The 27,202-nt window shown below is 38.7% G+C and overlaps 1 protein-coding gene across 5 annotated transcripts in view; it reads right to left on the reverse strand.

The window, feature by feature from the left end:
* Nucleotides 1-3,221: 3,221 nt before the first annotated feature.
* Nucleotides 3,222-27,202, reverse strand: part of sh3bp2 (SH3-domain binding protein 2) — a 34,129-nt gene continuing 10,148 nt past the window's right edge. The window contains exons 1-13 of one of the 5 annotated variants that reach the window (XM_036595434.1): nt 27,006-27,081; nt 16,172-16,311; nt 15,957-16,059; nt 14,007-14,124; nt 13,117-13,184; nt 11,747-11,832; nt 9,255-9,317; nt 8,559-9,147; nt 7,464-7,578; nt 7,032-7,087; nt 5,993-6,068; nt 5,828-5,887; nt 3,222-3,641 (exon numbers count right to left, since the gene is read on the reverse strand). In XM_036595434.1, the coding sequence (XP_036451327.1) occupies nt 3,504-3,641; nt 5,828-5,887; nt 5,993-6,068; nt 7,032-7,087; nt 7,464-7,578; nt 8,559-9,147; nt 9,255-9,317; nt 11,747-11,832; nt 13,117-13,184; nt 14,007-14,124; nt 15,957-16,059; nt 16,172-16,307 (1,608 nt within the window). In that variant the 5' untranslated portion in view covers nt 16,308-16,311; nt 27,006-27,081 and the 3' untranslated portion in view covers nt 3,222-3,503. Of the gene's footprint in view, nt 3,642-5,827; nt 5,888-5,992; nt 6,069-7,031; nt 7,088-7,463; nt 7,579-8,558; nt 9,148-9,254; nt 9,318-11,746; nt 11,833-13,116; nt 13,185-14,006; nt 14,125-15,956; nt 16,060-16,171; nt 16,312-17,457; nt 17,688-25,219; nt 25,460-27,005; nt 27,082-27,202 lie in introns of those variants that run through there. The other 4 variants (XM_036595432.1, XM_036595431.1, XM_036595430.1 and 1 more) reach the window with 4 other exon arrangements.

The raw sequence follows: 27,202 nt of genomic DNA on the forward strand, positions 1-27,202 counted from the left end.
TGTTGCAATAAAAGGCCGGATATTTTTTGGATCCTTTTCAGGGCCTTGGGAAGATGTTACATGGTCTATGGCTGATTTTCCCTCACTCAACATGTCCAATCTCAGAATATTTATGAACCTCCATTATAATGACTTATTTAGTAGCCAAGCTCTACCAGGCTTAATCTGCTGCATAGTAAGGCTTTATTCAAACCTTGATGCAAAGAGGCTGTGACAGTAAGATCAGGGGAGTGATTTTATGTCAAAATAGCCATAGAGTCTTCAACAAAAACTGCTGTTTCTTGTAAAAAGTCTTGTGTTTGTCTTATCATATGGCACTAAATACCAGAAAAAGAAACTCCATTCACTGTTAATGTCTGCATACAGCACTCCAAATAGCTGTGGATCAGGGCTTTTTTATCTGAGTGAACTACAATCCATATATTTTTTTAAATAGCGTTTCATGTGATTTAAATGACCTTCTCATTCTCTTTAACATTTAGACTTAACTTCACTTTGTTTATGTCACCTTAAAAGCAAGATATCTATATTTAAAAAAACAACCTCTAAGTGTATATGTGTCCCCAAATGTCAAATGATTGCATTTTTATTGTGAGAAATTCTGATAAGAAACTGAGATGAGAGACAAGTTTTGTCATTGTGTTGTTCAGTTTTTGCCAATTTTATTTATTTGATTTTTCTAAAATGTTTTTTTCTGAGTTCCAGTTTCATTTATTTAAATGTTTTTTTTAATGTAATGCATTGCTTTCCCTATTTCATATTACTATTTTTCTTCTTTATTTACCTTTTATTTATATTTTTTATTACTTAGTTATATTTTTATTCTTCTTATTTTATTTCATTTACTTTTTTGATTTTTTAATTTATTTTCATATGTTGTTCATTGTTTTATTTTTTCTGTTTTGTTTTTATGTGCATTTCTCCTTGTAAAGCACTTTGCACTAAGGTAAAGCACTAATTAATAATTTAGTGATCCATTATTAATTTATTTGTTTATTTTTGACAATTCTAACTTTGCCTCTAATTTTGACTGGTTTGCTCAGCAGTTTGTTTTGTCCAGTCAAGTACTTTACAAACTGAAAATAAACCTGAATTACAGCTTGTCTGATACAATCGATTCCATTCGTTGTATGTTTTAGCGAAATATTTTTAGGTGCGCTGGTTTGGATACGTACAGCTTGAGTGTCCCTGATATTAGTTCTTCACTAGTGTACACTGAACATTTTCAAGGAGGCTATAATGTCGAGGGAATTTTATGATCAAATCTACATTGTGAAGAATTTGATATCTAATCGCCATTAGATTTCCACTGTGTGTAGATATCACAGTAGTTTGCTAAGAACCAAAAAGCATGTGATGTTTCTCCCAGGAGTTTTGGTTAAGCAGTTATAAATAAGATGACCCCTCTACTGAGGTCCCAGAAAGGTCCACACAATCACATTTTTCAAATCATTTACAGAGTTGATACTGCGTAAGTCACAGACGCTTCATTTTATATGTGTTGAGAATAAACACATTTCTAGTATTTATCCTCCAGGATAAACTGATAACTGTTTTTTTTGCAGCATACAGTGCAATCCTTTACTCTTTCCAAGCAGCACTCGCACTCTCTCAGAATAAAAGCATCATTCAGCTACAGTACAAAGAGGTTTTATTTACATATGTGCATTTTCACAATTCAGGCTTTAAAAAAGGTACAAACTAATATATAATTATAAAATGCAAGATTGTACTAAATTAACAGAATGTTTACAGTATTTACATAGAATATGAAAACGATGGACTATGTAACAATGTACAATGTTGCTGACAGCTTTTGGAGTTTTGTGTATTTGATAAGAATTGTCTTGTTTGGCTTTCATAACGTAGTCTTAAAGCAGGCAATGGCAATCTAATTCTGATTTAAAATCTAATAATCCATATGAAGAACTTCAAATCCATACATAAGTGTACACTGTGTAACATTTACACTACTGTCAAAAGTTTGGAATCATTCAATAATGTAAAGCCAATTTTGCTGAAGGCATGCAATATGATTCTAATATGATGCTACCACTCTACACACCACAACTACCTTGTAGAAAGCTGTAGAACAATTCATATAATTTAGACCCAGTACACGATTCTCGAATAACTGAGAGACAATGAGAATGAAGTTTTAATACAATAAATGCCTTCTGTTTGAAAATGCAGAAATCTCAGGTGCAAAAGGTGCAAAAAACAAGAACTGACTATAAATAGATAACTCAAGTATATTATTTATGATTTAATACATTTTTGATGTTCCAAAACAGCAAGAAGGGCCTGGGTTTGTGTGTCTGCCCTGTGATGGAATGGCGATCTGTCCAGGGTGTTTTCTGCCTTCCGCCCAATGAGCCCTGGGATAGGCTCCACCACCCCCTGCGACCCATGAGGATAAGTGACTTAGAACATATGTGTATGTGTGTGTGTGTGTGTGTGTGTGTGTGTGAGATTGTGTGTGTGTGTTTATGTGTGTGTGTTGCAAAACACTTTTCTTTGACTATATTAAATAAAACTACTAAAAATAAAAAATACTGTCTGTACTTCAATCTACACTTTTTAACTTATTATTAAATAAAATGACAGCAAATTTCAAGTGATTCCAAACTTTTGAACAGCAATGTAGTTCAAACATGTTCTCAGATGAGACTTCCTGAAGACATGTTCTCAGACAAGACCTCCTGAAGACATTATATGGGAAATTCTACAGTGTTTTGCCCTGAACTATGAATGGGCAAAACAGCAATAAAATCATGATATTTGATCCAGTGCCCCACCTGTGCAAAATATTATAATAAAAGGCAAAACTGTTCCAATATTTCACAAACAGCACAGCACTACATCACATTAAGCAGGGCTTCTTAATCTGGACTCCTGGCGTCGTGAGCATTTAAACTTGCAATCTTCTGTCTAGAGGGCAAAGCATTAAACAGCTCCACCTCTCAGGAGCCTCTTCCAAACTTCTCTGCATACTGGGATGTAACTTTTTCATGATGACAACATTATATCGTCATACCCTGAGCAATATCTCACCACATGCTCCTTTTATCAAGATGAATGATAAATATTCCTGACCATTTATTTCCCTTTTGAAATGGTGTGTTTCAGCAGAAACGACAGCAGGTTTGTCTCTGTGCAAAAGATGGAATGGCTACATAACCATCAGCAACCTCTAATTGCTGAATTCAGATCTCCACCAGGTACAGTTTGAATGAAGTTCAGATTGATCTCTGTAGCTTCTACGTTTTTTTCTTTACATCTATGCAAACTTCTTTTTGTCCCCGAGGTGCTCACATGCGTCCATATCCGTTCATCCGTATTCCCAAACACATTGGCAAATCTAGTTTGTCTATAGTGCTGAAGCACTGTAATTGTAGTGAGATGCTGCAGCCAGCAGGGGGAGCAGTTGTGTCTGCACTGCAGGGCTGAAGCCACAGAGCTGTGGATAAAGAGTCCATGATGCTGGAGGAGGGAGGATGCTGTCACCTGGGCGGCGTGTAACCGTAAGGCTGCTGTAAGCACAGGGAGCCGTGGTTGGGCAGGGGGTGGCTGTAATAGTGCTCCACCAGAGCTGCCAAAGATGGGAAGGTCATATCTGCCTCCAGGAACACTGTTGAGTCCTGTAGATCGGGGGCGAGAAAGAGAGAGAGAGAGAAAACACAGAACAATGAGTGTGGATAATTATGTTTTGGCTGAGTCTGAAGTCTGTTTGGGTTTGTAAGGGAAATGTGTCTTTCTTCTTTTCTTTTCTTTCAGGTATTTACTTCATACGCATTCAGCACACATTTCTCAACATTGTAACACTAGCACTGAATATGTCCAAATTGTCATTACACCAATAAATAGATAAATTACAGATATTACCTGCAGAGAAAAACAACTTTTACATGACTATACACAAGAAGCTTTCAAAATGATCTGCACTTTAAGTAGCTCTGTCCTCTGTGTATCTTATATTCCACTATATTTTAAAAGAACACAGTAGTTTTTCATGGATGGTGTGCAAGTAATTTGTTTGAGGTCCAAAATTGTATTATAGTTTCCATATATGGACTGTATAAACTGAGTAATGGCAATGCTCACGTACTACTTTAAACTCCATTATTTCAAAAAAAGCAAGAGAAATTCTATTTAACATACAGGCTTTTTAAATGTGCTTTCTTTTTTGGTTTGCTTGCTTTTCAGATTTTCACACTATTTTCTTCCCAGTTTTGTTGTGGCCATTTCTCACCCACTAGCTAGGTCCCCCCATCATGTGATGCTACTAAGCTAGAAGGGTGAAAGCTTGTATGTGCTTCCTCTGAGACACGTGAAGCGCAATTCTTTTCTTTTCAAACTCCTGCTAACATAATGTTATTGGACAGCTCAACACGCTTGGAGGAGAGCGGTAACTGCCAATATCTGAGTAATTTTTGGAGAGAATCTCTACTTTAACTTTAGATTATCAGTCGTTTTAACACTGTGTATGGCCCCATGTATTTAAATAAACAGTGGAATTACATCACAGTGGAATAAACAGTGGAAGGTTAGGCTATGTAGAGCACCAATACAGGCCTGCAGAGTAATTTTAAACAATCTTCGCAACTTACATTGCAATACTGACAATATGATATTGTCCCAATTCATTCAGCCCTAATCGAAGCTTATTGGTGTGGATTTAATGGCGTGTGCTTGTCTTAATTGTCTGAACTGGGACCTTAACTCGATCTTAAAGTCAATGTGAATCAGAAATCAGAACACACTTTTCTTCCTCAATGTGACGAATCTTCCGAGAGAAACAGGCTGCTTGGGCGAGAAATGATTGTGGGCAGGACACAATTTTGTTTTTCGGGATTTGATTCAATCGTGAAAAATGGGCATGCTGGAACGAACACAGAATCAGAGACCTATTGTCAGTAGGATCCATCTGTTTTGCAGAAAAGCAAGAAAAATAATACATAAAAATAACCTGATTTGGTCAGCAAACGAAGTACTTCAACATTTTGGTGTGTATTTTCCGTAGTTTTTGAAACACGATTGATTAATTGTTGAATTTATTGTCTAATTGTTGAATTAATTGTTGATTTTATTGTCTCGTTTTCTTTTTACCGAGGTTAGCATCCGTGTTGTCCCCCTCTTCTTCAGCTGACCCCCTCCCATCCCCTTAACCTCACAACGTGGCAGAAAACTACTTCACTCATGTTAGCATTAACATGGGTTTTCAATGTAAACAAGCTAAAATAACTCATAAGTGATTATTTTACAACCGAACACTGAAACGAAGAGAGTAAAGTGAGGAGAAGAAAGGAGCTCATATGCCAACGTAATGTTCGTACAGCACAGAGCAGAGGTGCTGAAGGTGTTTTCACCCTATGACTGGTCAGGGTGATAGAAGAGGAGGAGGGAAAATTTGCTAAGATATTACTGGTTTTCCCGGACGTTGGCACACGCTGACGCAACCAAATGTCAGACTGTGTTTAGAGAAGTCCAGAAATGACTATACTTTGATCAAAGGTTATGGAGAAACAAAAATATTGTCTTTTGAATAATATGACACAATGGATTATGCTTGACCCCCTATAATCCCAGGCTTATTATATACTAAGGCTTATTATTCAGTAACCACAGGGACTTGCAACTGGCAATAATGCAAACTGGCTCAGCTATTCTATTAGGTTAGAGAAGTGTGCAATAAAACTTTGGGCCTGCTGGTGGGCCCTGGCCATTTAAGGGGATAATGTGACCAAAGACACAAATAAACAAGGTAAAAAAGGTCTGTTTTGATTTCAGGTTGTCTTTAACACATAGAGATATTAATGACACTTACCTCCTCAAAGACTCTGTAGTTTCTGGCCTTGTTAAGACTCACGTCCCATACCACGAGCACCTTCAGAAGAACAAAATGAGCACAGTTAAACACACACATACACTTGCTCATTTCATGACTGCATAACATCCTGCTTATCTGTATATACATCATGCTGTGCTGTACCTTTGATGTCTTTGTTCCTGAATTTCGGATGCAGTAGAGGCCGTCCTGTGGGGAACTGGCTCCCTCTTTAAATAATCTGAAGTGAGAGAAAAAAGCAAGGATTAATGAGAGGAGAGAGAGAGAATGGGAGAGAAATATTTGAAGGGGAACTCCACTGATTTTTCAAAATTTCTGCATAATTAAATGGTTAGTGTGTCAAAATCATTCAGAGTGGTTTTCCCGTAAAATGCTTAAATCCAGAAAAACTTACCAAGTCAGAATTGTTCATAGTGGTGGTAATAGGAACCAGACGTCTAAAGAGTTTAACACCTTTAAAAGCTACCTCACAGAAAGTTATTACATAGAATGGTTATGAATACACTGTCTGATGTCTGCGATGTTGTTTCACGGTCGCTTTGTGATAAAATTTGGCCTAAAATGTATTTTAATCAGTTTATTTTAATCAATTTATGGTGGAATGATAAAAGAATTGTGTTGTAAGGCAAAACAGTCCCCAAAGAAAACGTATTAAACTTATTTTTTTCAGATTGACCACTATTTTACCATAATCAAAAAGACGTGTAGGTTCACTGGAGATAGTAAATAAACAGGCTATATTTTCATTGTCGACATCAGGACGTCTGGTTCCTATCACCACTACTGTAAAAAATCCAAGTTTCTCAACAAATGAATCATTTCAAATCACAACAATCTGAATGACTTGTTTGAACGTTTATATTTCAACCAGAAATTTTGGTTGAAATTTTACAGTGGAATTCCCCTTCATGTGTACACACTTTACTACATAATTGCTGCTGTAGTCCACTAGAGGGGGGGATTGAATAGCTTTAGTGTTGTTAGACTTTGATGAAGATTCCTACTTGAGCTTGGACATCACTGAGACGTAAACTACATGAACACTAGACTCGTTTAAGACTAAATTTTACAGTACTTTGACAGTTAATTATTTTTGTTTTTACAGTATACATATGCAATGCTTAATGTGGCTTTTACCATCACATACAGCAACCAGAAATAAGCCATGAATAACAAGTCTTACTTTTCAACAACGGTGGTCTCTGTTGTGTCCACAAAGACAGAGTCAGGCAACTGCACCTGAAAATGTGAGACAGACAATGATCATGAATGAGTTATTCATGCTTATTCCTTTAAGCATATTACATGTCTCTGTGTCCACTGTGTCTTTGTTTATACTGAAGAATCCTAACATCTTCCTCACTTAAGTTACTGCCTAACGTTGGAAAAATGACTAACTGAGCTTCGGTGCAGCAAAAAAAGCTAAAAAAACACCCTGAGTTCATGCAGCGACAGCAAACCATAACATAAGACAGCTATAAAGAGAGCATGATGTAAATCCCACACAAAACTGAATCTATTTTTGGCGTAAGTTTTGAGGAAGTGACTCAAGGCCCAACCTTATTGTAATGCGTGTCCCCATAGGCAGTGGGTGGTGTGCATAAAGTTCACTCACATTTTCATAGTCATCGTCATCGGAGTCTTCATTGCCATTCTCTAATTTGGCTCTCCTTTTCAAGGGGTTCTCCTCCACGGAGGATCGAAAACTTTGGCCATCAGGGGACGATCTTCTGAGAGGAAAGTGATGTGAAAATGTACACCTTCATGAGTTTGCTTACAAACGTCAGAAGCTTCATTAGCTCTATTCTGTTATTGGCTTTCTCAATTAGTCAATTACTCATCATTTTCACAAACAGTGAAAGAGATAAAGCAGCTTAATAAAGTATTTAATGTGCTAATAAATCTTCTTACCACAGTATTAACAATGTACAAACAAAGCATCTATGACAGCGTTGAAGATTTAGAATCAATATTTTGCATTTATCTTGCTTATTATTTTTTTCTCAGCCCCTTATAGTGTTTGTGTGCTTTTATCAGAACAGTCATAGTTCATTTGGACATTACTATTTTCCAGCTTCTGTTTGTCAGGAATCAAACAGGCTGTTTTTTTATTGTGTCTTTAAGGCTAATATATGTAATTATGTGTTATTATTGTCAGCTCTGCCCTGGCTTGTTCAAAAAGCTGTCTGGACTGAAACATACAGAGTAAACTGTTAAATTTAGAATTAAATCCTCAGGAAACATCAGAAAAAATAAACTTTCTGACACTTTCGGGATGGGTGGGTGCTTTGCAAGGCTTATCCTATGACCCATTAGCTTCCTGACAGCCAGGAACAGCACGACATTTGACTGTTTTCCCACAATTTCCACCACAACAACTACAGACTGTCTACAGTAACAACACTCCACATGACTTCAGCATGAATAGACAGGCTCGACTGCTAAAGCCTGAATGTGTGTTCATATGTAAATGCAGTAATGGTTGTGACATCTCAACCACGATAAATTTAAAATAAGCTGTTTTTGCTGCTTCATTTCAATGTACGGTTTGAGTGAGAATGACCCAACTGGGGAGAGGAGTGAGTTTTGAAAGTAACAATTTATACATATCACAACCTTTCAGCTGAAAACAGCAAAGACAATCAGGATTTCCATAATATGGAAACTTCTAGCTCAAACTAAAAAAAAATGAATGGAAGAGGACACCTACTGGAGAGATGGCCGGATGGATTTGGGCTTAACCCCTGGTGGTGGAGGTTTGGGTATCATGAGAGGAGACTTATTGGCTGTCGGTGTGGAAGAGTTGGGCTTTCTTTCCTCCGCTGATTTGCTCCCTTGGGAGTGGTTGTGCATGTTGAGCAGCCTTGGTTTCTCCCCAGTGTTCAGAACCAGTTTCTTTTCCAGATCGTGACAGATGGGAAGAGTGGAGGGAATTTTGATGACCACAGAGGAAGCAGGCTTCTTGTCACATGCAGGAAGGGTTGATATGGACTTTTTGAGGAATACAGGTGGGGGAGCTGGATTGACGGAGCCTCCTGTGGTCCTGTTCAGGAATGGTTTGGGAGGGTGGGATGGATTTGGTGGCAGTGGCGGTGGGCATTTGTTTATGGAGTCTAAGTGGATAGGAGGGCCTGGCATTATGGCTATGGATTTCTTGGGATATGGGCATGGGGGGGTCTTGTTGGGTGGAGGGGGCACTGGAGGTGGAGGTCCTTTAGGGTGGTTGGGAGTGCAGACGTCTCTATCCTGGTGTGGGACAGGTGGTGGAGGGTAAGATGGAGGTGGTACTGTCGGCCGGCCTGGAAAAGCCCCAGATGAGATTAATTACATTTGGCAATTTGAGGACAACTGTACATAAAGAAGTAAAATAATGTATTAAAATGCATAGGTAATATACAACTGCTACCTGGTGAGCCATCAGGTTTAAGATAATCCTCCTCATCACTGTCTTCATCTTGTGACATATAATCTAAAAAAATTAAATAAATAAGTTCAGGTATTAATACAAGGTCCATAGAGGTCATTGCCATTAAAGGATGACAACTGTAAGCTGCAGTCAATTTCAAACTTTCTACCAAGTACAGTACTGTCAGTACGAAAAATCAGAGACTTTTGTTTATTCGAAATATGATTTCAATATTTAGTGTGTCCACCCTTTCCCTTTATAATAGCTTCTATTCTTTTCAGAAGACTTGCTGGGATATTTACAGGGATATTTTTTTCACTCCTCTAAAGTTCAGCTTTAGAAGCTGGCTGTACTTTCTACTTCTCAAGATCCAAATAATCCCAAACACACTGAACAATGTTGAGGTCTGGACTCTGGGGTGGTTCTTTGTTTGATTCGCACATTTTCCTCTTTTTTGTCTACTTCCTTTTCTCAGTAAGAGCTTCTTGACAGCTACACATCATTTCAGACTCATAGTGTTGAGGTGCCTTCTCACAGTGGAAGGATGGACAGAAATACCTGTGGATTTTTTTAGATCTGAAGCAAAAGTGGAGCTTGATTTTCTTCTCTCTCTCAAAGATGAAAGCTTTAAGTGCTGTTTATCTGACGGGGACAGTGTTGGTGGTCTACCAGGTCTTGCATGGTTGTTAAGGGTCCCATTTTCTCTGTATATTTAAATCATTTTTTAAACTCCAGTTTTGGAAAGTCTTATTTTTTCACTTATTTTTCTCTTCTTTATGCAAGTGGATTACCTTATATCTTAACCTCTTGAACAATGAATAACTTGTACTTAACTATGGCCATTTTTACTGTAAACTTAAGTAAATGCAGGGTTTTCTCTGGCTGTTGCACAGTACTAGGGGTGGGAATCTCTAGGCACCTCATGATTCGATTACGATTCAGAGGGCTGCGATGCGATTATAAAACAATTATTGATGCATCTCGATGCATCTTTTTTTTCTATATAGCATTTATATTTTCTCACTGTGTGAGCTCAAGTTTCGAGTTCAAGTTTCAAGTTTATTTGTCATTTGCACAACATGTCAGGACATTTATGCATTGAAATGCTTGTGGTGAGGCTCAGCTAATCACTCTACAGAAAGTAAATAAGTAAAAATAAAAATACAAGAAAAACCAACTGAAACATATTAAATATACACAAAATATACACAAAATATACACAGAATATACAGACAATATACATTTTAAAGTGACTAAGAGACTCGGTGTTATTGTTATTTAAAGTGACTTGGTACTTTTAAAGCAAAGTATTTGTAATGATCCATAATGAATTTACTTCCAATATCTTTTTTTAATAAAACAAATGGAAGTGATGTGGCAAGTGAACTAGAAGGCTCTCATTCACTGCTCTTGTTTGGAGCATGAGAAGCTGCTGCCACTCATCTGCAATAAAATGCGCAGTTACGGTGAAATAAGATCCAGTGGTGATGGACGTCCACGCAGCACATGTTACAGCTATTCTACCCGTTTTCTTTAGTGATTTTATAACTTCGGTTTTGGATTGTATAGACGGGGGGATCGCTGTGTCAGTAAAGTATCTTTGAGACGGGACGTGTGCAACATAGCACCAAAGCCCTGTTTCGCAACGACTGAGAACCGGCATGCAGACTGCAGGTCACATAGCAGCGATGCGTTATTCGCATTTATAAGCAGCGCAGTTGGTGTCCTGGTAAGTTAAATCTGCAACGAGAGACTGTCAAACAGTAAAAAGTGGCAAAGCTGAAGTCGCTTCTCTTTCGAATTCTCCCGTTCCACCTTAAATGGTGCCGCATTTACATTCGCCACCTCAGTTAGAATTTAAGGTGGAACGGGTAAATTTGAACAAGAAGCTGGAGTATAAGAAGCGACTTCAGCCTCGTAAAACAGTCGAACGTTGAGAGACATTTAACTGATCTACTTCTGAGGAAAAGTTTTCTGGCGGAGATGGGAGGAAAGCGGCTGTAGTTAAAGCTTAAAGCAGAGCGAAGTAAATCTGCGTTTTTGTTTATATTGTTTAGCCTATACTAGGACATTATCACATACAGAGACATACTGGACATTAAATGTTGTGGCTCCCAAGGTGGTTTGATTTTTGTTGAAAGGACAAAATGGCTCTTCTTATCATTTGTGTTGTGACTCCTGATCTAACCTGGCTTTTAATGCAGAGGGAGCCGGTCGGATTTCTCGCCCATCCAGTAGTGTTTTTGTTATGTGCCACGGACTGTCCGGGTGCTGCACTTCCGCACTTCCAAGTTCCGCGTTTTGCGTTCCGTCAAGATTACGTTATCAATTAAATATTTAGAAAATCGATTTTTGACATTTGTGAATCGATTCAGAATCGTTCATGTCCGCATCGCGATGCATCTAAGAATCAATTTTTTCCCGCACCCCTACACAGTACTGTGCAATTTTGTGCATCTAATGGGAAATGGCAGTTTTATGTCACACCCCACCTTCTTCAGGGTGATCTGGGACACTGGTGAATTCCAGAGGGCTCTCTATTGGTCCATAGAAACTCTCAGCATCAGACTCAGATTCACTAGAATTAAAAAAGAATTTTGCATTAATATATTGATCATTATTTCCACTCTACATCAGAACGACCATGGAACATAGATAGACTGGGAATGGATCAGTAACATGCTCAAAGCCCGTTTATCAGAAAAGGGAAGTGGTCACAGCTGATGGTATGAGAAACTCCAAGAAAAAAGAGAATATGTCTCTACTTCTGTAAAAAGTCAAGGGTAATTAAAAGCAAGCTAGGCGCTTTATTTTTATAAATGTAGAGCTACAACTGAAAAGTCCCTGGATTCACTAAATCCAACAAGATGTATTACAACACTGTACACTGAAAAAAAATGAACCAATACACTGAAAAGCCCACACAAATAAAATGTTACATTAACTTCAAATTAACTTTATACATACACAGCAATCATGCTAGTGTTACATATTTCATTCATGTGGAACCAATGTACACATTTAAATCAAGTACATTTAAAGCAACCTTTGAGTAACCTATTTTTTCAGTGGGGGTTGTTTGACTGAAAATATGCTGACATTAAATAAATGAACTGTGTTGTCTTTAAGTAGCTGGTTTATGTAAAATAAGCAGAAGTTAATGAAAGTACACTTGCATGAATGAAAGAAAACTGTATATGTTGATCCAAAGAGAATTCCATTCCAATAAACCCCAAATAAATTGTAATGAAATGTTTCAATTTTGCTCCATGAACAACCAAGCTTTATGTTGAGGTAACAAAGTCTATTTATATTGACTTTACTTGATTTGACTGAAGGAAAATGTGTGGCATTACTCAATTAAGTTCATACAACAATTTATTTTTAGAGGGTGGGGACGCTGGTGGTTTGACTGATCAACCCAAAATGTACAATTTACAGTATATACCAAGTTATTAGTAAGTGCAAAGCTAGTCATGGCATAACTACTGATTCACTGAATATTTATTGGGATTTTAAATGTTCTATTATGTTTGTGGGTGAATTCTGCCCTGGAAGGTGTCATTCAGAGTGATGAAAACTAAAGCCATGCAATTGATTTCACATTAAAAGAGAGCAACATTTGCTCAAATAAAAAGCAACAGAAAATGAATGTAAAATGTGTTGTATGTCAAGCGCGAACAGGTTAAAAGCTCAGGTCAATCCACTATCTGAGTAAAGTCTTTCTTAACAGTTCAGGCCTTAGTTGTAGGTGATATCTTGCTCTTGCTTACGTGACCAGCCATGTGATGAAGTGTATTATACATGAAAGTGAAACAGTAGAAGCTCTAATCCACCCTTTAAAGAAGGGAAGAAGAGTTACCTGGCATCAAGGTAGTCTTTCTTGTCGTTATAGTGGTCTATCTCTTTCCTCAGATGACGCATCCATTTCTGTTGGAGATGAGAGATGCAGGTTTTTGTACAGTTATGGGACATGCAGATACAACATACAGTCATATGCAAAAGTTTGAACACCCTGGGTCAAATCATATGTCATTTTCTAAGTGGAAGTATATTAACACACCCTCCACAGGGAAAAAAACTTAAATATGGCACTTTTCCACATATTTCAATGTACAACTACTGTTTATTTGCTATACTGAACATAATAGGAAAAAATAAAACACAAAATGTGGCAAAATGTGGCCAAAGTTATGGCATATTTTATATATTATGTTTTATAATTTTTTCCTATATTTACATGTTGCAAATAAACTTTAATTGTGCACTAAATCCCAACAGTGTGTTCTCTGTAGAGTGTGCGTATTTATTTTCACTTAGAAAATCAACAAAACCAACATTTTGCAAACATCTGACCAAATGTTTGCATGTTACTGTACATACAAAGAAGCTCATTTATGACTTTCTTAAAGGACCCCAAAAAATGGAAATTACTGAATTTTTGAGTATAGCAATTTTTCTATACAATTATCCATCATTGTCATATCAAAACCTTCTAATTCCATTTTTTCGGCATTTATTTTTTTTTAGCAGAAGTTGCCCTTGATGGTGTTGATATTTCATGACGAATAGATGCATAAAAATGCTTTTTTTCCCCTCCTATAAAGTCACCATTTCGGTAATATGCGGTTTTGCTACGACAACGATACGTCACATTACTGTCAGCATGTGTTCCATGACAGATCAACCAGAAAGTCCTCCTCCAGTCTAGACAGCCCTGATGATGGGTATAATATTTAGTAGATGTCTCACCCTTCTCTCGTCCTCGCTGGCTGCTGAGAAATACCAGGTACGGTGTCTCTTACTGAAGTGCACAATCTTGAATGGGAATACGTTGCTGGATGTGGTCTCCTCTGCTGCCCGCATCACCCTATCAACCAAACACAACATTATTGAAAGCTGCATGAAGTGGCTTCCGGAAATAAGGAAGTTCATCTGTAACTGTATCACATGTTTCTGTACTGAAAGAAAAAAAACATGGATGTTACCTCTGATGATCGCATTTGATTATAATTCAAAGTGCCTTGAAATCTCAAAATTTACTAAGATTTAATGAGATTTGATTTTCTTGTTACAGCTCAGAGTTATTAGAAAATGTTAAAATACACTGAACACGTGACAGAAAGGACTTTTAAATAGTAGTGGAATACAGAAAACAAAAACAACAAATAAGGCTTTTTTAATAGGGATATTTACACTTCAAAATAGAGATTTTTGTAATTTGGGCCAAAAAAATGTACATACACGACCACCCTTCATTTATTTAATTTCCAGTCAAAATTTCCATTGAGTGCAAATTACTAATTTTACAGTGTCAAGAAAAAAAAACAACAACAGAGAATTACATTTAACAAAAAAATCTGATAAAAGACCCTTTCATTCTTTTTTGAGTGGCTTTCTTTCAGTTTTTCAAATAAATCTTGAGGGATATTCTTCCACATCTTCAAAGTTCAGTCTTAGAAGTTGGTTGCATTTTTTGCTTCTCGTAATCCAAATAATCCCAAACACATGCAGTAATGTTGAGGTCAGGACTCTGGGGTGGTCATTACATTGCATTATTGTTTGATTAGCAAATTTTCTTCTTTTTTGTCTATTTTCTTTTTCTCAGTAAGAGTTTCTTGACATCTACACATCCTTTCAGACTCATAGCACAGAGTTCTCACAGTGGAATAATGGACAGAAAAAACAGATCTGAAGTAAGAGTGGAGCTTGATTTTCTCTCTCAAAGATGAAAGCTTCTTAAATGCTGCTTATCTGATGGGGACAGTGTTAGTGGTCTACCAGAACTCGCATCATTTTAGAAGTTGTTATCTAATCTCTTTAGAAAAATCTAAAAAAAAAACAGCATACATTGTACTTCTTTGCCATTTTGACTGGAAATTAAACAAATGAAGGGTGGTCTTTGGCTCTTGCACAGTACTGTACATTGCTGAATTATCATAACTGATCATAATGCAATGTATTCAATGTATAGCTACTTCTAATTTCATCTGAAAAAAGTTCTCCACAGAGCTCCTTGTAATTTTACATTACTAAGAACATCAACTATTAAAATTTCATAGCGTACCAACAGTAACCCCAGTTTACACCCACTCTTTGTAATGCTGGGCCTTGTGGGGCTCTCTGAACCGATGCTCTACATACAGAGCCAGCTGAGAGGAGATCAGTGCCTGCATGCAGCTGCATTAAAGGGCTATTTTTGCCATTCCACAGTGGAGTCTGGTGACTACACACAGTAATTATACACACGCTGCCTACGCCACGTCAGGCCCACACAGGGAGGAACTGAGAGGATTACTGCAGGCTGCTCTGCTCTCAGCCTTCTCTCTTGTGTAAAAGCTAGCCTGAATATGGAAAATCGAAGAGAACATTCGAGACGCACGCAACATCTCCACTGACCTGACATTCATGAGAAGCAAGGTTTCTGTGCAGTTGTGGGCAGAATTGAAACCCTTGATACCTTTTGAGACTCATATTCAAGGGGCTCAATTGGGGACAGGATGTGGCTAACTAGCGCGAAATATAACTACAGCGAGTGTCCATTTTGAGCTCTATATGAGCTGCATTTCTGTAGCAGGTTAACTTCTGAAATTCTAATTTTATTTACCATCCTAGAAGCAAACATAATTAGTGTCTTCACTAGCTAAGCAGACACAGCATTTCACAGTTTCGAAGTAAAGTAAGCAGGGGAAGTGAACTTGCCTGTTGTAGCCATTGAGGGAGAATGCCCCTTGGGGTGCAGCAGAAGTACTTGTCTTGAAATAGTAGACGCAGCCTTTGTGGATTATAATGTAGCGTAGAGGCCCTGTGGGATTGGCACGAAAACCAAATATATTCCAGGATTTTCAAAACCATTTTGGTGGTGCCAAATAGCAGATGTATGGTGATAGCTTTCATTTTTAAGCAATGGTACTCACATTTCATCAAGCTGAATTGGCTGCCCCCTTTCTTGTGTAGGTACCCAGACACGGTGACCCCTCCAGGCATGGTCAGAAGATTCTGAGCTCCAATAGCCCTCATGGGGACAGGCCAGGAGATCTGTGCAGTGGCCATATTTCTACAGTAGAGAAGAAAGATTTCTCATCAACAGAAAAAAAAGACAAATGTATTCCACAGCCTCTTTCCACAGGCCCCCTAGCAGCCATTCCACCAACAGAATGGAAAAAGATGTGGATGCTTTGAATTAATGCAGTCAAATAAAAATGAACTCATCAGATTAACTAGGACACTGTTGGCTCTCTGTGTGTGAGAAGTTGTTGAGCTGCTAGCAAGAAATGAGAGGTTAAGGGGAGACATAAGAACATCCTGCTCTAAAAACTCACACCTCTCACATCTGTTGTATCTCGGCACAGACGGCCGTGTCGAGATGCAACAGATAGCACATCTGCAGCTTTTTTTTATATCTAAAGTTGTGTACTGCCCTACGAAAATTTGAGTTGCTTGATCACTTATGACGATGCAAATCCAGTTAGATTCTAGTTTGTTAATGATCTATTGAAATATAATTCATCAACATTACTGAAAAAAACTGCACAGGTGCAAACTGCAAAAGAACATCTAAAACAAGGGGACAACACATTTAACGGCTACTGCGAAAAGTAACTGAACAAATGAAAAACTGAAAAATATTAAATGAGTTAAAAGTTAAAAACTCAACTGTGTGATGCCCCAGAAACAAATACACGAAGAGGCGTTTAAAGAACATGAGGCAGGAAACAGCAAGAACAAAGAAAAAAAAACATACTGAAAGGCCCACTTTATCTTTCAGAAGTGCACTAGTTTGAAAAATGCACTTTAGAAAGCTCAAGTTCAGTTTTGGACTGAAACTTCACACCATCTCCACTCAACTCCACAGCAAGTTCAGTCGTTGCTCTAGTGAGAAAACATTGCATCTTCAAAACGGTAGCTTCACAGAAGAAAGAAAACTTTTTAACCTGAACATTTTATTGCAAGTAATTATAGACCATTTAAGATAACATGTCAACATTTCTGAAATTTTAAATGACAAACGAGGTTTTGACATGAAAAATCAAGCAATGACTCCCGGATGGAATCAGCACTCCAAGTCCACCATGTAGTGCACTCCCCTAATGCTCTCTCTCCACTCTCAGCACTCAGCTCTCTCAAAATTAGTCCTTTCTCTCTTTCTATCTCTCTCTCTCTCTCTCTCTCTCTCACACACACACACACAGGCTGCGCTTACCTCTTACTCATCCGCCTTCTTATGCTTTTTACTGCCGTGCTCTCACTGAACATGCTGGCAGCGGAGCTTAGAGCTGGGAGGAGATCCATACGAGACTGAGGAGCTTCTCACCACAGCCCTAATAAAGCCAGCCTGACTAGCCCAAACCCTCCAGCCAAACCTTCACCCTGGACCGGACAAAGCCAAGACAGGAAAGGCAGGAAAAAGCACGTTTCCCGTGGAATGCGCGATCCCCTCCTGAGCTCTTGATCGTGCTGCGGGTCACAGATTTCCAGCAGAGTTTGCTGTTTCAAGCTCACTGTGTGACGGCCGGTGCCCGACAGCCAGTCTGTAGATGCACACCAAGGCTTATGAAGTAGTGAAAGATGGGAAAAAATAAAAGTGTCTGTCTGATGTCTGAATCTGATTTCTCCTAAATTGCTCTGAAAACTTGCTGGGTGGAGCTGAGACATTATCTAGTGCCATGGGACAACTGAAACTGTGGGCTCAGCCCAAAGAATGGAGAATGGAAATGTAGCATGAAAGATACACAACATTACCCAAAGGTCAGGAAGTAATCTGACAAATGGGCCAAAAGAGGGAATGTCCTCGAGATTGCGGGAATGTTGACTGAATCGTGGACATGCCAGCAAAGAATTTTTGCTCCACCAACTTTGAGCTCGCACAGCACAATCTGATGCTATCTTTAGACGCTAAAATTGGTGTGGTGTGGTGTGGTTGTGACACAACAACACATCTTCTGCTCACCCTCTGATGGCCTTCACTTCAAGGCACCTGAAAGGACAAACAAGAGGCCTTTATCTCTCTTCTTTTGAACTTGTGTTAGTTTCCACTAGGGAGCACCAACCCGAGCGGAAAACACACTCTCGGCCACCACATTTGCATCAGAGGCGTCTTCCTTTCCCCAAGAATGTTGTGTAGGTGAAAGAAGGTAAAAATAAGACATCACACCTACGAAATGACAGTGAGGTGTCGAGGTGTGAAATGCAAGATTAGCTACAAGAGCTGACAATCATAACACAATATTCAGCTCAATTCATTTTTTGATTTAATGTATACAAAATGAACCTCAAGCAACCGCAGTATCTTGCACAGGTGACACAAAATCCAACCGGCTTTTGAAATCAACCTGCTAACCCAACTGCATACATCGCTAAGAAGGTTCATATTCTACATACTTACATATTTATGTACCAAAAACAGTAATAATATATTTGACATGCCCATTTTCCAACCTCTTCTTATCTCAGAATTAAACAGGCTGCTTTTAATACTGTGCCTTTAAACCTGATGTATGTAAATGAGCTCTGTTGGCTATTAGCTGTCCTGTATTGTGCTTCATTCAAAAAGCAGAAATACATCTTATAACTTCAGTTTGAATGAGTGTAGTTAAACTGCTATAGACTGAGCAGAAGGTTATACTAAAATGTGTTGGTTTTAATGACATCACAAACCATGAATTCAAGATGCCTGTTTCAAAATTACATTTTGAAACTTTAACTATGTTTACGTCTCTTTATGTGAGAAAAAACTTTTTATTACACACTTCTATAACCTAAGAATATCTAAACCAGTTTGCACTGAAGTCCCTGTAGTTACTGAATAAAACGCTTTAGTATGTAAAAAGTCTGGTATTATAAGGGGTTAATATAATGTTGTATAGTGTTAATAGCATCATTACGTGCACAATGAAATCTATTTATATGTATGGAGAATTCAGAAGGCTGTAAATAAATGCTTCAAGGCTACCAGACCGGATGTTCACAGGATCTGCAGAGCCATGATCAGAATGACGTCAGCACGAAACCTGTAAGCAAGCTTTTGTATATCTTTAACTACAATGGTTAAGGGGCTAACATTCTATATTTCCTTATATTTTTTCCTCCAAGGTCAATTTTCTGTGGCTTTATGTACCATTTTTATATTACATTTTTCCAACCTATCTTTATTCCTTAGAATCAAACAGGCTGTTTTTGTTACTGTGCTTTTAAGGCTGATATATGCAAATGACCTATTTTCTGATTTTCTGCCTCATCCAAAAAAGCAGTCCAGGCTAAAACACTCCAAATAACTTCAGCGTGAATAGGCGGGGCTAACTTGCTGCAGGCTGAAAATCACAAAAATCTGTGATTTTAAAACAGGCTGTTTTGCGGATTAGCTCCCATATATGGACAGGAGAGTGAACTATGTATTGAAAATTTAACCCCTTAAATTGCCAGGGCCCACCAGTGGGCACAAAGATTTATTACACACTTCTATAACCTAATAACAGCTCAGCCAGTTTGCATTGAAGTAGTTACTGAATAATCAGCCTTGGTATGTAATAAGCCTGAAATTTTAAGGTGTTAATAGTGTTAAAATTTCCAGTTCGGTTTAACAGCAGTAGCTCACCATTCACTTCTTTTGCACTTGAGCCAGTTATTACAAAACTGCAGTGCCGAAGCCCTAAAACTGGCAGGGGTTCATGAATCATTTAGTTCAGGGCAACTGGCGGAGTAAATTATTTAACATGTAAAACGCAGATGAAATTAGTTATATAGTGGTTAGATAACCAATATAATCTGAACCTCAGATCTCTCTGTGTGCTGAAACTGAGATATTAACCAGGGGAAAAGGGCTCACAGAAACCAGTTTAAACCGGGGGGCTGGCAAACATGCCAGTTTCATTCAGTGAACTTCCTGATGCGGCTTTCCTCAAGATAACCCAGGGGTTTGGTTAACGTAGGCCAACTCTCTGAGTTCCTCAACAGGATGCAAACAAAAAGTGGTGTAAATGGCCCAGACTGCACCAGGATCTAAAGGAAGGTCTCACTGATCAAAATCTCTTTCCAGGCTGATTTATGCAGCATGACATTTCACAGAATTTTAGACGTCATACTTTTACAGCCACAGCTTCCCCAAGACTAATAATATATCACAGCTCACTGGCAGCTCAGGGCCTACCACAAAGAGAAAGACGTTTGCACACATACCAAAGGCAGTGACCAATGTTCAAACTGTTTTTGCAAGGACACTCTGGCCAAAATGAAAAATGTATCCATCGCTGCATCCGTTGTAAACAAGCCTACTTGCCTCTAATATCAGTGCCAAATGTGAGATTTTCTGGTTTAAAGACTAGGAAAAGCCCCTTTTGACGATGTCTCTTGAAGGTGGAAGTAAACTTTAAAAGACTACAAGTGCTCTGGGGTGGATACTTGTGGGTTGGCTGTTTTTTTTTTTTTTAGATCAGTGCTAGATCAGTGGCTAGCAGTCAGGATTCGTTGAGAGCCGTACGGCATATTTGTGTAACACATACTGCACTACAGAATACTACATAACACAGGCACAACAGTTTTAGGCTGCAATGCCCTTTAAGATTTAATAATGAAGCATAATAATAACATGTTAATTACCCAGGTCATGCATATAAACTGAGCTGTTAAAACTCTTGTTATTAGGATTTTATATAAGTTTACATTCACATTATAGGCCTCATTGCTCAATTCCTATTTTTTGCTCAGATCCGATCTGTCTAACCTGATGGTTCACATTAGTGTAGATATGTGAATCAAATCCATTATTAATGTCTAATGAATCTGCATCCTGAAATAACCTGTATGCACACATCCTGATCAATAACTTCAGGTTAGGTGCTGCTGCCACAAAAATGCTGAATGGTAAAAAAAAACAAAAAAAAACGCATGGATTCTGATCTTCATATTAAGTTCCCATGGCCACAAATTAGCCAAGGACCACATATGAAAGTGGCTCAGATCTGGTTTGCAAATATCAGATTGGAAAACATCCAATTTGTGCCACTTCAGCCTGGTAATGTGAACGTAGCCTAAAAGACCATGTGTTTGAAAACTTTGTTGTCCACATTCTTAGATCATGCCCCAGTCACATAGACTTCCTGGTCCAATTCTAATTCCAGACACCCTGTGTTTCAGAGTCACCATAGTCCAGCACCGGTACTGGGTCTAAATACACCAAAACAACGGTCCAGATCCAGTAAGACACAAACACTAATAAAGAAACAGACAGCTTCCTCTCTTAGACCACACTCTATACTTTATTGTTGCACAACCTAACAAAATGAAGCTTCATGGAAGTGACCAGCCAGATGATGTTATCGAGACACACTGTTTGCAGTTTCATCAGAGGTCTAACACTTATTTCTCTCACAGTAATGCTGTTGTCTAGTTTCTGAAGAAATCAATAGTAACCAAGTGACTCAGTGATGCCTGCTGACAACAGTTTGCATAAGAAAGACGTATGAAGTTATGATCACTTGAGTCACCTTGTAATCTCTTCGAACACTGTACTAGCATCACTGACTGCCTCCATTATTAATCAGTTTTTGACCACAGTATTGATGTTGCAAAGTTATTCTTTGGGCGACAGACTATTGTCACCACAGCAGTTTTATAATAGCTCATGTACAAATCTATCTGGTGCAAATCATGGACAACCAAATTTCTGAAAGCTTGACATTGTGTGTACACGTACTGCTCACTCCCTAGTCCATACAGTCTATATGTGAAAACTAAGCTGCAAAACCAGCTTTATAATTATTGTGACATCACAACCATGACCATTTACACATGACCACTCGTTCAGCCCATAGCAACTGAGGCCGTCCATTCATGCCGAAGTGTTCGGCATTGTTACTGTTATTGTATGCATTGCTATTTCCAGTCCATACAGTCCATTAATTGAAACAAAGCCTCAAAAAAAATCATACAATTTAAATGATGTCACAAAATCCAGTGTGCTGTGTAAAAGTCATAAAATATCATTCGTTTAATTTCCAGTCAAAAATTCCATCAAGCACAAATACTTTATTATCAGGAGATATTTTTACGGAGGTTAGATTTAAGGCAATCCACTTGTAAAATGAAAGAGAACGTCAAAAAGAAAACCAGTGAAAAAACAGGAGTTTCCAAATGTGGAGTGAAAAAAAATTGAAGGTTCTGAGAAAATGTGACTATTAATAACCACAGAACACCTAGTAGACAACCGCAATAGGTCACCATCAGATAAATTAGAGCGTATTTTGGTTTTCAAACTAGACACTGGGGGCAGGATGGCAGCACAGGGTAGACTGTAGAATCAAATGTCAATATGAAAGCAAACTCAAATCTCTGACATTTTAGGTAATTTAGACATCTCAGCCCAGCACGTTTTTTTAGTCCTATAAAGAGAATGTGTCTTAGAAAAAGAGGACATATGGTCACCCCAGATAAACAGCACTAAGACCTTTCATCTCTGAGAGAGAGAGGAGAAAATCAAGCTCCACTCTTGCTTTAGATCTCAAAAATCCACAGCTGTTTCTGTCTATCCTTCCACTGTAAGAAGAAAACTCAGCGTTATGGGCCTGAAAGGATGTACAGCTATCAATGAGCTGCTACTAGAAAACGAAACATACAAAAAAGTAGAAAATCAAAACTGGACATCTGAGATGTGGACTAAGGTTCAATAGATAAATATGTAGGGTTTGACTTGGATTGTGAGAAGCAGAAAATGTAGCCAACGTCTAAGACTGAACTTGGCTGTTTTGACTGGAAATAAGGTAAATGAAAGGGGGTCTCTGACTTTTGTGTAGTACTGTTCATGTATCAGACTACAGCAGTTTAGCTCATCTACTACAGGCAAATCAGAGGAACATTACAACTAATCCTCAGTTAACTCTAGTCTAGGTTTCAGAAGAAAGCAACAGTATCTAAATGACGGAGTGATACCTGCTGCAACCGGCTGATAACAGTTTGCATCAGATAGACAGACTGAAGCTACGATCACTTGAGTCACCATATAAGCTCTTTGAACACTGTACTAGTATCATCAACCGCCTTCATCATTAACCAGTTTCTGACCACAGGACCACAAGATTTCATTTGGGTGGTGGACTATTGTCAACAAAGTAGGGACACTGATGTGGAAGCTGCATGGTAGTGTGGGTGAGTGTAGTAAGAAGGTATCAGGCACAGTGGTGGCGCTGGGGTTTTTTACACACATTAAACTGCTAAGCTGAGAGTCTTGCACCACCCAAACATATCCAGCCAAAAATGGCTACGTGGTCACAAAATGACCACTGAATAAGGGCTACTGGAGGGCAAACACAAACTATACACAAACAGATGACCTACAAGTGTATAACAGCAAGGTGGACCTACAGCACTCTCCAAAATTCTGAGACCATCCCTCATTTAATTTGTATCTAGTCAAAATAGCCTTTAAGTACAAGTTCTTCAATTACACCTCTACAACTGAATAATGAAGCCTCTACAACTAAATATCTATATTTCAGTATTTAGTGTGTCCACTCTTTACCTTTATTACAGCTTTTATTCATTTCTCTATACCTCCAAAGTTCAGTCTTAGAAGTTGGTTGCATTTTCTGCTTCTCACAGTCCAACTGATCCCAAACACAATCAACTCTGAGGTGGTCAGTCTATTTTTCTGAGAACAACAGCAGCTTCTTGTTTATTTTGCGCATTTTCTACTTTCGTGTCTGTTTCCTACTCTAAGCAAGAGCTTCTTGACAGCTACATATCCTTTCAGACTCATAGAGTTGAGTTGTCTTCTCACAGTGGAAGGATGAACAGAAACACCTGGGGATTTTTTCAGATCCGAAATAAGAGTGGAGCTTGATTTTCTCCTCTCTCTCAAAGATGAAGGCTTTAAGGACTCTTCTGACCGGGCAGTTTTGGTGGTCTACCATGTCCTGCACGGTTGGTCCCATTTTCTCTGTGGCTTTTAATACTTTTTTGAATGTAATGGCTGCTTTGACTGATAAATACATGACGGGTGATCTCTGACTTTTGCACACTACTGTACAAGTTAGGGGTTTCTAATAATATGGCCGGTGAGTGCAAGATTTTTTTGTTCCCTTTTGGAACAGACACACATTTCCATGTTCTAATTCTGAAAGAACATAAAGCTAAAAGTATAGCACTGATAACCAAGAAGTTGCATGCAGTCATTCCGCTCCATGGATTTCCCCCACATCATTTCCTGTCTCCAAATATGGGCACACTGCTCAGGACAGGAAACTATTCTCACAACTCAAGAAAAGTGCAGGAGGAACATGCAAGATTCTCTAAATGACACAAATCAACAGTACACCTGGCTGCAACAAGAGTAAATGAGTCAGTGTGAGAAAAGCGACTAAACAGACAACTGTCTTGGCAAACCTGGCTGTTGAGATTGTGTGGGCTGCTGTTTCGCATGCTGTGGGAAGCTCACCCACTTCTTCACAACCACATAAACACGCCATCACCATCTGCACTCAGCTCTGAATCAATCATTCATTATTTTGATTTTGATCATATCAGATACCAGATGTCTCGGCAAGACCACATCAAGGAACCTAAAGTCTTGAGTTGAATTTGCTGCTTGAGAATTTGGACTAGCGAGGTGTTAAAGGGTTTAACCCTTTTAGAAGTTTAAACGTCAAGTCTACACATTACATGACAATGCATGAAGGAGGCGATTATCACATATATGTGACTTTTGGACCACAAAAACTTGTCAAAGCGGCAACAGTTCAAGGCAGCGGTTTGCAGAGTAAAGTTTTAACCACTTGTGAACATTCAGTTTCACTTTTATCTGCTGTCCAAGTAATAGCAAAGTACATCATCTAATCGCTGTACGTGCTCACTGGTACATCTTCGCAAGTGTGTCAGCTCACATACAGTACTAATATGTGACACATTAATGGTTATGTGTTGTCAGACTATAAGTGGAATAAGACCCAGGCAGCAAAGAAGCAAATCATACTTACAAAATATTCAGATTTGTCAGACACATTTTCACAGACTGATGCGGATGTACAAACGGCCTCTTCTTCTTCAATGACAAAGCCATGGAAACAGGACTCCCATGTTATCTGGCTGAAGTTGAACGCATAATCGTGAAGGAGACAGCTGACGGCAGGTTTCAGGGACTGATAGAGTGGAGGAGCTAGATGGAGGCAGTCTATGATCTAAAGCTTGCAAATAGTGACAAGTCACTTCCTCCCCATGGCCACAATGCGAACATGGACGGTCTGTGTCAGAGTGTGACTTCCTGTTGGCTGGCGTTGCTAAGCTGATTGGCTGGGTCTCACACTCAGAGCTTAAGCTTATGGGCGAGGAGAGGGACTTTCCACCCCATCTCCACTGGCTTTTACAGTAGATCCAGGCGACCACGTAACCAATGTCCAGACGTGCGCCATTGCAAAACCAAAGCTTTCTAGACCAATGATGGAAAAGGCGTCCCAGACTTGTTCTCATGTCGTTGCTGTCACTGAAACAAAACCTCATATCTCCAAAATGTTGGCTTTACATTAAAAGGAAAAATAACCTTAACTTGTAATGACAATTAGCTACCTAGATTTTTTTTCCAAATAATTTTGGAGCAGTTTTATTGGTCTGTTAATCATCAAATTTAACACAAGGCAAAGGGTAACTGGAGTTTCCAAATTATGCTAAAAAAAGACAAACTTAAATGAAATATACAAGGTTTGTGTGTGACAGCAACAATAAATATCTTATGTGTATATAGTTTTATTCTTTAAAGTCATAAATAGGCATCGGTGGATCCTTGTAAAGCCACATACTGCTCACATTTACAGAGTTCAAATTCAACAACAAAAATATATACAATTTTCCGCTTGCCACAAAAATAGGCCAAGACATGTTAAATTACTGAGGTCTGCTTCTTTGGTTTTTGGCTAAAACAATAAGAGTCTCCCACCCAAGAAGATGACTACTTAGCTTTATTAGCCTCCAGTGAAGCAAACTTCAGACATCAAATACATTTCGGCCAATCGACTACCTTTGAAACAAAAGGAAAATTGTGTACCTTTTTAGGGAACCTTTCTTAAACCTATGAGCACAAATTTTACAGCCGCAATATCAGCACTAGCCCAAATATGGCAAATTTCCTGGACTTTCCAATCCAAGAGGGTTTTCCCCTGCAATCCAAAGCAGAACGAATAACTCCTCTCACTTCCCATTCCATAATTGGCAGCTAAGCTGACTAGGTAGTAAAGCACAATCTCTGTGAACTGCAAGACTCAAGAGTATTAGAAAAGGAAGGCCCAGGTAAAATACACTTCCTATAATCAACACCACCATTAACTTGGCATGAACTTGACAAACTGATAAAAAATTGAGACATTTTGGTAAATCAGCATGCAAAAATCCTTTTATGTACATTTAGAAAGGCTCAACGTCCAAGCGCTAAAAGACAAATGTCGAATACCTGGCTGAATGCATCGCAATGGTGATCCACCAGTGCTTGGTTCATGACACTGCCCACATTTTCAAGTTTCAGTTAGGCAAAAAAGGGAATTCTGACCCACATCCTTTAAAACCCTGGATGGAAAGTACCAGCCCTGCATACTTTCTCTTTTGGGTTTTACACTTGGCACAAGCACAAAGAAACAGCAGAACCCTTTGAGTTTAAACAGACATAAGCCACTACCATAAACTAATCTCCAACAGAACAGGCCAACAGTCCTCAGGAGTACTAGGTTGCAAACTTAGCTAATAAATTTAGACAGACAAAAATAAACAGGGGCTTACCCATTGAGACCATCTGAACTACCATCTGAGCTCGCACTCAAAAACTGAGCTGAGTGGTTTGCAGTGAATAAGTCCACTTCCTCTCTGGTTCACTTGAATGTTCTATTTATGAGATCCTCCCATTTACACTGCTGTCTGTATCTGCTCTCTCTTGTAGAATATGGCCAAAGGTGATTCTCTAAAAAGTGCACTGGCTG

The sequence above is a fragment of the Colossoma macropomum genome, unplaced genomic scaffold (assembly GCF_904425465.1).
Source record: "Colossoma macropomum unplaced genomic scaffold, Colossoma_macropomum, whole genome shotgun sequence".
NCBI classification, from domain to species: Eukaryota; Metazoa; Chordata; class Actinopteri; order Characiformes; family Serrasalmidae; genus Colossoma; species Colossoma macropomum.